Below are 13,207 nucleotides of genomic sequence, written 5' to 3'. Positions count from 1 at the left end.
TTTAGGAAAATAATCATACAAGCTTAAAATAATTTAAAAAATAATTGTTTTCTATTAATTAATTAGAAACCTGAAGAATTAAAATGAAAGAAAATACTGAAAATGCACGTCTAGATAACTTTCAATTTTAACTGTGTGTATTTATGATTTGTGTATTTTATATAATTATGAATTTATATAAATTTATATTTCAAATAAACAACAAAAATAACAGTTCATGAAGTTTATTGTATCTAAAATCCTAAATCCATTGACTAGTTTGTCTAATTTATAAAATTAGACAAATGGGTAACCACAAAATAAAAGAAACATAATTATAATATATAATTATGGACACATATTCAGGATAACTAATCACATTCAGGGAAACTAACTTTTTGAGAATGGAAATTTTTAAAAGTTTTCTTACGCAAAGAATGTTAAAATATTTCAATTTCTGTTTTTATCTATAAAAATCAGTTTAGCAGATATTGTGATAACACTCATTTTATAAATATATATACTGAGGGACTTTTTTTGCCCTTAGATCATCAGTTACAATTTTTAGTTATATAGTTATATCTTATGATATTACTAATTTAGTAATAAAATTTAACATAAAAATCAAAGAAAAAAATTTGGATCTGATTACTTTAGAATTTTACCATACACTTTTGGTAGTTTAAGTATTACAAACTCATGGTTTAGAAAGTTAACCTATAAGATTATAGACATTATAGCTATGAAATAAGTATAGCTAAAGTTTCTCTTGATATGTATTATTTAAATTGTCAAACTGGTGGCCCATCATTTTTTATCTGAATTTAAAATATATAAAAAGTAATATAAAACACAAAATAAATAATTAAAATTTATACATATATATACATTTTAATTTTTATAATAAAGTATTATTATTATCATCATCCCAAGTATTTTTAAATATGTTTTTACATCTATTATTTCATGCTTCTTAAAGATGTGATATTGTAGCTTCCTACTTTAGATAATTTAGAATTTCCATTTTTATACTCAGAAATAACTAATATCTAATAGTTTAAAAATTAGATTTTTTTTACCAATGTACATAATATCACTGCTAACATATTTCATTTTATATATTCTGCATAGTTATTTACATTTTTCAAACTAAGAAACAATTTATTATGCTTTTACTTGAACTATAAGCTTATTTTATAACTTAAAAATGAATAATGATATACTTACTTTGACTCGACGTACTAGTCTTAGAAGATCAGTCGTTGCATTTTTTAATAACAAAGTCCATTCTTCAACAGAAAGAGCTTTTAACTGGTCTTCCAGACTAACTGAATCGTTTAAAACTTTACTATTAGCAAATTCACTAGATGCAACAACCTCAATACCTGTTTTCTTCACTGCTGCCTTTATCGCTGCTACTGTTTCTTGTTGATATGCATCAACAAATTCAAAACTACTTTGTCTTAGCATACCCAGCACAATACAAGATAATTTGTCCTTAAAAAAAAACAAAAAAACAAAAACCAGGAACATTAAACAAAAAACTACATGAAAACTCTTATCTCTCTCTATGATAACCTGCTACTGTTTAAAAATTATTTCATGTAAAGATTAGTCATAAAAGTCAACATCATTAGAAGGTAAATACAGTTTTAGAAAACATCACACATTAATACAATTTAATACAACTATGGCATTTAAAAATAACAACTCTTCTTTTTGTGTTTTTCTTAAACGGCTTTACTGGAATACAGCTGCTAAGAACAAGCAGTTTTAAGCTAGAAAGATTGCCTGATGTATGTTACGACTGATACTAGAATGATAAACAGAGGCTGTGATTAAAATTTTTGATAGACAGCTGAACAATGGACTTGTTTTTCGAAAAACACTTTTTAAAGATTTCAAATCCTTTTACTTGAGTAGTTAATTTTCACTGGAATCAGACTGTAAATATCTGAATGGAAGCTATTGTATTATAAAAGTGGGTGACCAACATAGAATAGGAAAGGATGTGTATTATCTCCTTTGTTTATTCAGAAATGATATTCAAGTTAGAGCTGATACGAACAGGTAGTGGGATTTTTGTTATTGTAAAAAAAGAAATTGAGTAAATGATATGCTGACGGTACTGTCATCTTCACAATCATCATGGACAAGCTGTAACTGCTCTGAACAAGGTATTGAACTGTAAATAAATTGTACGATCCTAGAGTGAATATGAGGAAAACAAAGTTATTAAAAATCATTTTGTCAAGGGAGACTTCTGTTACATAACTCAAAAATCCAGATAAATAATGGTAATTATTTAACCTTTTCAGATCATGTAGCCTTGGAACTGGTTATGTGCGGCGTCAGTTTTAAAATGCTGTTACAAAATCATTTTATATGGGATCTAAGTCGGTTATTTTTTTTTATATTCACAAAGGAATCAGTTTTATTACACAATTTGAACGACATTTATACGATGTAAAATGTTTTATTTAGACTAGAAAGAATATGACCATTTTTTTCTCAGAAATGTGCTTGTGTTGTGTGACTTATGTATTATAATTGCTATGAGGATTATGAATTTATTTATTATTTACAAAAATAGCTTATCTTACTAGCAACATATCGATGTATTGAAACACATAACAAATTATGATATACGGCACACAAAAAAAAGAGAAGGAATTTGTGATCATAAATACGTCAATTTTACTTGAGGTCTATAAATATCTTTTCTGACAAATGATATTGGTAAACATGTAATACACATCGATTCGTAATGAACAACCGTATACAGTAAAAATGGTTTTTTGTCAATCTGAATAGCCTTTTGAGTGATGGGGATTTTTATAAAACGTAGTTTTCTGATCTACTTTCACTTATACTACTAACATATGTTACTAATCTGTGGTTAATGACACGGGTTTTTCATCATATTTTGCCCAATTTTCAACCGATTTGCTTGAAAGTATTATTTTTAAAATCAGCAAACTATGTTTCATAAACACAAAGAAAAAAAAAATTTGCTAATAAAAAACGCGGTACAAATGAGCAAAAAAAATTCTGCAATTAAATTATCGTAATTTTTGTACTTTTCAATTTTTTCTTGTTACAGGCATAAAAAAATATCCAATCGTAACGGTTTTTTTTGTCAGAATCTGTTAAATCTCTTTAATATACTGTAATTTTTTTCACAAGAGGATAGCATAAGACTATGAATGGAGGCAATCAGATACCAACATATTTTCGCAGAGCGCTAATCAACCGCGGATCATTGTGATGGGAAAGGTTATGGAGTCTGGTAAATTTACACAGGAATCACTCATTGAAAATCAAAAGTAAAATAGAAAAAGCTAGAACAGTTATATCCATAGTAAAAACAGTATTGATATCACCTTTAAGCAAAAAAGAAAACTAAAGCTCATAGGTATTTTTTCTACAGAAGCTTATAATATTTTTCCAACTTTTTTTTCATCACAGAGTTCCTGGACCTTCAGAGGATATGAATAAAAAACTAAAGGCTTTTGATGTGTTTAATAGATTTTAAAAGGTTTCTTGGGTGAATCATGTAGATGTTTTTAGGTAAATAAATGATGTAATTATTATGATTATCAAAGGAATGAATTAAATATTAAGGCCACATAATAAGAAATCAGGAAAGATACAATCTATTGTAACTCATAGTCCAGAAAAAAAAGAAAGGAACAACAGGTTCTGGATTCTTCTTGAGTGAAGAATTTGAAAGAATGATTTAATAACAACTGAATTATTTTAGGCTACAGGAAACTAAACAAAAAATTACTACTACTATGATTGTTTTCCAATTCAACATACAATACTGAATAAGAAAAAAGAAGAAGTTGTATTTTAATTTATTTCATAAATATGAATGCAAAACTTATTAAAATATATATTTGTTCCATATGTTCTTAGAATGGATTTTTCACTATTAAAAACTCTTTTTTATGATTAATCACCACATAAACTTAAACTTTTTTTATCAGCACGTAAACTTAAAGATTTTTCTATGAGAATGTGAAATGGAAATTTTGTAGCATATGAAAAATGCCATGTCTGATTATGATTTAAATCCAAGCCCTCTGGACTGAAGGCCAAAGTGCTACTACTTTGATGCGGATATCGTCTGAATGGTATTTATTTACAATCTAACAAGAAATCACTCAAGATATTTTTTCACCAAATATTATTCACCTTCCTTGTTTTGGCTAATTTGTTCAATGAAAATATTCTAAAACAGCATAATATTCTTTCACTGTGACAATAAAATCTAATCTATATCAAAGATATGGCACGCACTTATGAACATAACACGTTTGTTTTTGCAAAATGTAAGAACTGCAGCCAAAAAGGCAGAAAAATAGGTTTTACAAGATACTAATTAAAACTTACTTAAGTCACAATACAATAGACTACAATAAATAATAGACTTACTTAAGTCACTGTGTCAAGAGATAATTATATACAAAAAAAACATTGATCAGACTTCTTATCAGCTACCTTTATCAATATTCTAAATATTTTTTCTTACAAGTTTTTTATAACAATGAATTGTAAGAATCTCAACACTTTATTAAAACTGACATATTATTATTTTAAACTAGCAGTCTAAAACACAATCAAGAGTTACGCCATTAAATTAATACATGCACAATTTTATGAGCCAGGTTAGGCCAGATGTTATGACATTTAGGTTTAGTTAATTTAACAATAGATAATTGTTTAAGGTAAAAATAGTAGTGGAAAACACAAAACTGGAATATAAAAGAAAGAGAAAAAAAGATAATTGAGAATGTAGGATGTAATATATGTGTCAGATATTGAGGTTAAAAGATTAGCATAGGGGGCAGACTATTTTAAGGTAAAATATGGATTCAGGCCACATGAAAATAAATGTTTCTTAACTCAGAGTGCTGCTAGTCAAGTTATTTTGAGAAACAAAGAAAATCTAATAGTTGAATAATACATATGCAGAAATCTTTTTTTGTTTACTGATTTTGATCAGGGATGAATACTGAGCTCAAATTCATTGTTACTGTTCCTAACAAATAGTAATATCTATCTCTCAAGTCAGACAACAAAAACACTTTTTTTCATAACACAGCATAATAATTTTGTATTAAGATCTTAATAAGTTTCTGCAGAAGCACATTTAATAAATTATTGTTTAACATCTTGCAATTGATATATTTAACATAAAATTAACAGATTTTCTTATATTAAATTTAAATTTTTCAATATTATTTTTTTGATGAGGTTTTACATAGTAATGTTTAAAATTCCTGAATTTGCTGCATTTTTATTTAATACATGCACATAATATTTACTCTAACAACTTTTAATGATATCTATTGAAGTGTTTATTTTTCTGCAGCGATTTTATTAATTTAGTAACTTCACATATTTGCTTTCCAATATTTCATTTGTTTATTATTTTTATGTATTAATGCTTGAATACATTTTCTGTCAACTGTACACTAACACTTTGAATCAAAGTATAGAACTGTTCTTTTTCAACCTTTATTTTCTAAAAAATATTCTAAATCTTTTTTCTTCAATAATATTTATAACTCTTTTTTTTAATTTGTAGCAGTAAAGAAGGAATTATATTATTGGTGTGTAATATAATTACATTATTGGTGAGCAACAATTAAAATTAATTACTTTTAGAAAAGGAAAATAATTCACCTAAATTTTATAATCTACTGATAAAATTTAAAAGAATATTTTTGAAAAAACAATCAACGTTAAATATTATTATCGAAGTACAGAAAAACACCATTCTAGATAAAATACATTTCTTTTTTGTCTTCAGTCATTTGACTGGTTTGATGCAGCTCTCCAAGATTCCCTATCTAGTGCTAGTCGTTTCATTTCAGTATACCCTCTACATCCTACATCCCTAACAATTTGTTTTACGTATTCCAAATGTGGCCTGCCTACAGAATTTTTTCCTTCTACCTGTCCTTCCAATATTAAAGCGACTATTCCAGGATGCCTTAGTATGTGGCCTATAAGTCTGTCTCTTCTTTTAACTATATTTTTCCAAATGCTTCTCTCTTCATCAATTTGTCGCAATACCTCTTCATTTGTCACTTTATCCACCCATCTGATTTTTAACATTCTCCTATAGCACCACATTTCAAAAGCTTCTAATCTTTTCTTCTCAGATACTCCGATCGTCCAAGTTTCACTTCCATATAAAGCGACACTCCAAACATATACTTTCAAAAATCTTTTCCTGACATTTAAATTAATTTTTGATGTAAACAAATTATATTTCTTACTGAAGGCTCGTTTCGGTTGTGCTATTCGGCATTTTATATCGCTCCTGCTTCGTCCATCTTTAGTAATTCTACTTCCCAAATAACAAAATTCTTCTACCTCCATAATCTTTTCTTCTCCTATTTTCACATTCAGTGGTCCATCTTTGTTATTTCTACTACATTTCATTACTTTTGTTTTGTTCTTGTTTATTTTCATGCAATAGTTCTTACGTAGGACTTCATCTATGCCGTTCATTGTTTCTTCTAAATCCTTTTTACTCTCGTCTAGAATTACTATATCATCAGCAAATCGTAGCATCTTTATCTTTTCACCTTGTACTGTTACTCCGAATCTAAATTGTTCTTTAACATCATTAACTGCTAGTTCCATGTAAAGATTAAAAAGTAACAGAGATAGGGAACATCCTTGTCGGACTCCCTTTCTTATTGCGGCTTCTTTCTTATGTTCTTCAATTATTACTGTTGCTGTTTGGTTCCTGTACATGTTAGCAATTGTTCTTCTATCTCTGTATTTGAACCCTAACTTTTTTAAAATGCTGAACATTTTATTCCAGTCTACGTTATCGAATGCCTTTTCTAGGTCTATAAACGCCAAGTATTTTGGTTTGTTTTTCTTTAATCTTCCTTCTACTATTAATCTGAGGCCTAAAATTGCTTCCCTTGTCCCTATACTTTTCCTGAAACCAAATTGGTCTTCTCCTAACACTTCCTCCACTCTCCACTTGTGAAAATACATTATTCACACTAATTTAAAATGAACAGAACTGGAACTTAAATTATTAAAAATTCTTACTACATGCAATAATTGAATAAAATGTAGCTATTATAAAAGGAAACAGGACCCACAACATTTTGATTAGATTTATTCAACATTGGAAATGTTGAATGTTGCTTTTGGCAATTCTTCTATTAATAAAACAAGCATTTACAAAAGGTACAAACATTTCCAAGAGAACTGTGAAGAAGTTGAAGAATCAACAACCGATGACGTCAAAAAAGTGAAAAAAATTATTATGGACAATTTCCAAATGACTATCAGAGAGGTTGCTGATGATGTTGGCATATCATCATATGTATTCATATTGGTTTATGCCAAGCAATTTTGACCAAAAGCAGTGCCAAATGAACATTGCTCAGGAGTTGCTGAATGAAGTGAATAATGATCCAGACCTACTCAAATGGGTCATAACTTGTGATGAAACATGGGCATATGGGTAAAATGTCAAAACTAAGGCCCAATCCTTACCAAGCTTCCTGAAGAGCCAACACCAAAAAAAGCTCATCAAGTTCGATCGAATGTGAAGGTTCTGATCAGTGTTCTTTGATTTCAATGGCTTAGTGTAAGAATACCTGCTACCAGGTCATACGGTTAATAAGGAGTACTACCTGGAAATTCTACACCATTTGCATGAAGCAATCTGATGAAAATGTCTGGATTTGTGGTGGAACAACTCATGGTAACTGCACCAAAATAATGGACCTGCTCACACTTCACGGCTTATTCATGAATTTTTGGCTAAAAACAACACTGTTACGATGCCTCAATATCCTTATTCACCAAAGTCCCCTGTGACTTCTTCTTAATCCCAAAAATGTAAAGAACCATGAAAAGATGAAAGATGACATTTTCCCAACATTAAAGAGATAAAGACAGAAATGCTGAAGAAGCTAAATACCATACCGAAAATTGTATTCCAGAACTGCTTCAAAGATTGCAAGAAGTGCTGGCAAGATTGTATTATATTGGAATGGAAATACTTTGAAGGTGACAAAATCAATGTTGGTGAATAGATAAAGATTTTTTTTAGAAAAACAAAAATTTGGAATATTTCCTGATCACAGCTCATACAGATAAACCCAACTACATCATATGTTACAGTTGTAGACATATATGTCTCATAGTATAGTGTGATATAACACACACATATGTCTGTTGAATTTCAATTAAAGTACGTAACAAAATAATTTGATCAGCAAATGCAATAATGTCACTCCTTCCAGTACAAGAAAAATTAAAGCATTACCTTAATTTACTTAATCAAGCCCCATAAAAAAACTACTTACCCAATATCAGATTTCTGTTATAATTAGCTGATCATCTGCATTTAAATAATTAGACTTTTCAGTATAGTAAACATATTACATAAATAAAAACTAACTTAAATAGACTATATTTCAGAATTTACAGTAATTAAAAACAAAAATTAGCATACCCCTTCCAGTACTGTAGCTTCAGATTCCAATAAAGGCCTGTTTAAGTCTGCAGTTGCGTATCTCTCAAATTCACCAGCCATTAATGTATCTATAACTTTAACCATTTCATTTAACTCTGAACTTAGATGTCTACAACAAAAACAAACAAACAACAGTAATAAAAAATGAATCTATACAAAAAAAATTAATAAATAATATAATTATGTACTAAAAATAAATAAATAAAAGAACTAAAATATTATATAAGTATTCCCACTTACCAACAATCTTTAATAGTAATGTTCAAGCACTTTCGGATTATTAATCCATCCTCAGGAACAATGATGTGTTATACATTATAATTATTATTTACTTCACATATAATTAATTATACTAAATTAAATTTTATAAAAATATAAATATAACAATTGATTGTCAAAAGGTAAAATAAAATTAACGTTATCTGTCATGTCAGTATGAAGGTTTCAATTGTTATGTTTATTAGTATGAAGCAGTATTACCAATCTAAGAATCAAAATTATTGTTTAATATTTATTTGAATAATACATCATTTTCAAATTTTGTTTGTTCATTTATTAAACTTTTATTTTTAAGTATATGTAATATTTTTCTATAACATTTGTTTTATGAAAGTTATTGTAATATTCAAGAATATTAATAATAAAATTATCTAGGTTGTAATTATGTTTATCTTCTAAGATATGTCTAGCAAAATTGGATCCTTCTTTATTTCCTTTATTAATGTGTTCATTAATTCTAATCGAAAAAGGTTGATTAGTCGATATATTCCACATTGCAATTTGTGCATTTTAAACTATATACACCCTGTTTAAATTAAATTTATTGTTATGTTTTATTATTCTAGTAGGATCTCTGCTGTTTATAAAATTATTTTGTTATTCATTGTATATGCAGTTTTTAATTCAAAATATTTAAATATTTTATTGAATTTTTTGTAATTTATATTGGATTCAGATTTAGTATATCCATTATTATTATTTGTTAGTTTTATATTATCTTTTATATAAATTTAATTTTTTTACTTTACTATATAATTTATTTATTAAGTTTTCATTACATCCATTAGTTATGGCTATATTTTTAATATTATTTAATTCAATGTTTAATTTTCTTATATTAATTTTATTTTATTAAAATTTTTTGATTCCAAGGATGAAATCAATTATGGTGTCCTGTTTAGTGGGTTTCCTGTATAGGTCAACATCAAGTTTGTAATTGTTATAATTTTTATTAATTCTTATATCCAAAAACTTTATGCCATTATTCCATTATATAAATAATAATTTAGTTATTAATACCAACAGGCTATGCTTAATAAAATTAATTAAAATAATATAACCAATTAAAACTAATAAAATAATTTAGTGAATCGCATCATGGCTGTAGAATACAGATTGAATTTTAAATTTCAATTACTGCTTTTACCTCTCATAAATAATCAATTACCAATTATCACTTTAAATATATATTTATATTATCATTTTTAAATTTGTAAATATATTTACTAATCTGTGACTGAAACAAGCGTCATTCTTCTTGAATAATGTAAAAAAAATGTTATTATCATATTCATCTTAATGAAACGGTACATATGTGAAAACGCTTGTGAACAGAAAAAAATAAAAACATTCAAAAAAAACAATTTAATAAATAATTTACTGATTGAACTTTGTTTAAATTAACTTTAAGGAATAAATAAAAATCATATTCTTATGAAAATATATCATTACAAGCCACAATAACTCTTATAGTAAAAACAATGAAGAAATATGACAATAAATAGAGTGCATAAGGAAGATTTTTCAAGTAACAATCAAATAAAAAAAATATATAAAGATAACAAGGAAGAAATAAGTCTACTGGTTATGTCAGAAATAAACATCAAATATAATAAAACTAAATAAATAATCACAATAGAATAAATTAAATTTTATAAGTAAACCAATACTTTTAATAACATAAATGAAACTAACATAAAATTACCTAAAACTATGTACACCAGCCAATTCCTGTGCTAGTAAATCTTGTGTGGTATAAATGAGATCTAATGCAGCAACATAATCTGGTGTTGACAATAATAATTGAATAGTAGGCTGTGTTTGGAGCACCGAAGACATTAATTTTAGCTAAAATACAAAATAGAAATTACATACAAAATAAATTACTTCGAGTATCATAATAGAAACATAACATAACATAGATAGAAATAATAAAATTTCTTAATGTACAACATAATTATCAAACCATTTCAGAAAAATGATAAAACAGAAACTGTTTCAAAATTAATAATTTTTTAGGATATCTGAATATACAAACTAACGGTTGTAAGCAATTAGACATAAAACACAAATGAATGACAAGAAAGTCGTAGATGTTTGCAAGAATACATTTATACAATGAGAATACCAGAGAAAGAGAATAGTAAGTGGTTTTGATGCCTACTTCACAGAGTCAAATATATTATGTATCACATCAGTATGCTAATTCTTCAAAAATGCAGGCAATACAAGGTCCTACAAATGAACTAATTATCATTTATGATCTTCATTCTGTTTACCAGAGAGACTGCATAATGAACATCATTACTCTTAGAAAAGGATTATCATATATTTAAAAGTGTAAATTAAAGAATTTAGAACCTAACATACGAAAACATTACAAATTAGGCTAATATAATAATTAGAAACACAGTATTTAAAAATATACAAATTGAAACTATAACTAATTAAAAAATGAAACTAATACCTTTTCTAACACTACATGATGATTCCGTCTTGTTCTCTCAGATCTCATTATTAAAAGTGGATCTTTAACTAAATCATTATCTATACTACGTATTTTTTCTCTGGAACAGAAGAATAAAGGTATGTTGTGAAAAGTAAATAAAATACTATTTAAGCATTTATTAGTGTTTCTTCTAACCTAATGACTTACTGTAGCTCAACAGGTTGTTGGCTAATAATGTGAAGAACTGTTAATTACTGCACAGCCAAGACATTATAATAATAAGTATTTTTCTCTTAAACAGTAAACATACTTACTAGATGACCTCTTTTGCAAAGTGAAATAATTTCTGATTTTGATCCATACTGGGCTTGAAATCTGGAGAGGTTCAGCTTTTTGCACATGCTATGAAATCCACTTTTTAAAAAACAAAATAGTTAAAATTGAATTACCCTATAGATACAAAAATGAATTAATTAGTAAAATATCATTCTGCTGATCTCCAAGGTGGAAGGATGGCATCTCAGGCTTTCATCCAAAAAGTTCTGGTCAGGGAAGGCCGTTTTCATACATTACAAAAAAAAAAAAAATATTTAAACAATATATTGGGCAAATAACAGAACAATTCAAAATGTTAAAAAATGATTGAATCTATATTTAATTAATATTGTAAATAACTATAATGATTAAAAGTAAATCATCCGGAAATAAATTAACAAGATTTATAGTAATTAAAAAACAATCCTAAAGTGAAACAATATTCTTTTTATAAAATACACCTTGAACTGCAGAAGTTTACTGTCAAGATTAATTGGAACAAGCTCATAAACAGTAAACAAGATGCTATGTACTTTGCTACATCCTCAGATTCCATAAAACTACTGACTTTTTATGGCTAATTTAACTGTTGTTTTCAGTTGACAATGAACTACTTCATGGAAAAATAAAAGATTCTTGGAAAAGTAGTGCAGGATTCTCCAAAGCCAATAATTCCCTTTCTCTATTTAGAATATAATTTCCAATGTCTATAATCCTTTAACATTTTCAAATAACAATTTTTTTCTTAGTAATAAAATATGAATTAATTTAGCATGTGGTTGTCACACTATTGATTTGTCTCATCACTAAATACACTGTATTATTTAAATAAGCAGAATATGTATCTTTTTCATTTTTATTTGAATTATTTTTAAAAAATGTAGTGATATCACACATTTTTAAATGTTCAATAAAGTAACTGAGCAAAATGAATGAACCATGTAAAATTATATGATTAATTTCTTAACTGTTTCTAACTACGTAGAATAACAATTGAAAACAATAAAATCTGAATTAGTCTTGAAAACCGATTGAAAATGAACTCTATTATCAAAATACATGCAACCAATTGTTTGAGAAATGTTGCAAGAAATGGGAATTTTTTTAATAATCTCAAACATTTGAATACACATCATATTACAGCAAAATTTATGTCACAACTGTTACCGAAGAAGTTTACATTGTTGCCAGTCAGGATTTTGGATTGGTGAAATAGTAATAAAAAAATTTTTTAAAAATGTCATAAGTGACAAGATGTGGGTGAATTATTTATGACATGGAAACCAATCAAAAGGAAGATGGAAAAATCATTAGCTCAAGCAAAATACAGCATAATAAAGTTTCTCTGACGATAAGGTCTTGTTATTTACTTTATATTCCTGTTATTCATCAGGAGTTTTTCCTGCAAAATTAATATAAAAAAAGGAATTCTATTTATCAGTGATGCAGAATCTGAGTGTCTGTGAAAACGATGCACTCAAGAGGTGTTGGTCAACTATAGGTTCTTCACCTGTTCATGCACTATTCCTCGGCAATGAGTTTTTGGGAAAATATACAACAGTTGTTGTTACTCGACTCTCTTACTATTCTAATCTGAAAATTGATTTTGTAAATTGTTTTCTTTTTGCAAAACTAAAATCAATCTTGAAAAGTAAAAT

At 27.1% G+C, this 13,207-nt stretch overlaps 1 protein-coding gene across 4 annotated transcripts in view; it reads right to left on the bottom strand.

Annotated features, from left to right (window-relative positions):
• The window catches only part of scat (VPS54 subunit of GARP complex scat), a 126,091-nt gene that overhangs the window by 45,358 nt on the left and 67,526 nt on the right, over window positions 1-13,207 (bottom strand). For all 4 annotated transcript variants that reach the window (XM_075368233.1, XM_075368232.1, XM_075368235.1 and 1 more), the window contains exons 7-10: window positions 11,253-11,352; window positions 10,491-10,633; window positions 8,486-8,615; window positions 1,207-1,476 (exon numbers count right to left, since the gene is read on the bottom strand). In XM_075368233.1, the coding sequence (XP_075224348.1) occupies window positions 1,207-1,476; window positions 8,486-8,615; window positions 10,491-10,633; window positions 11,253-11,352 (643 nt within the window). The remainder of the gene's footprint in view (window positions 1-1,206; window positions 1,477-8,485; window positions 8,616-10,490; window positions 10,634-11,252; window positions 11,353-13,207) is intronic.

The sequence above is a fragment of the Lycorma delicatula genome, chromosome 6 (assembly GCF_047948215.1).
Source record: "Lycorma delicatula isolate Av1 chromosome 6, ASM4794821v1, whole genome shotgun sequence".
Taxonomy (NCBI): Eukaryota; Metazoa; Arthropoda; class Insecta; order Hemiptera; family Fulgoridae; genus Lycorma; species Lycorma delicatula.
The sequence above is the reverse complement of the archived record's forward strand: the minus strand, read 5'-3'. Positions and strand labels throughout refer to the sequence as shown.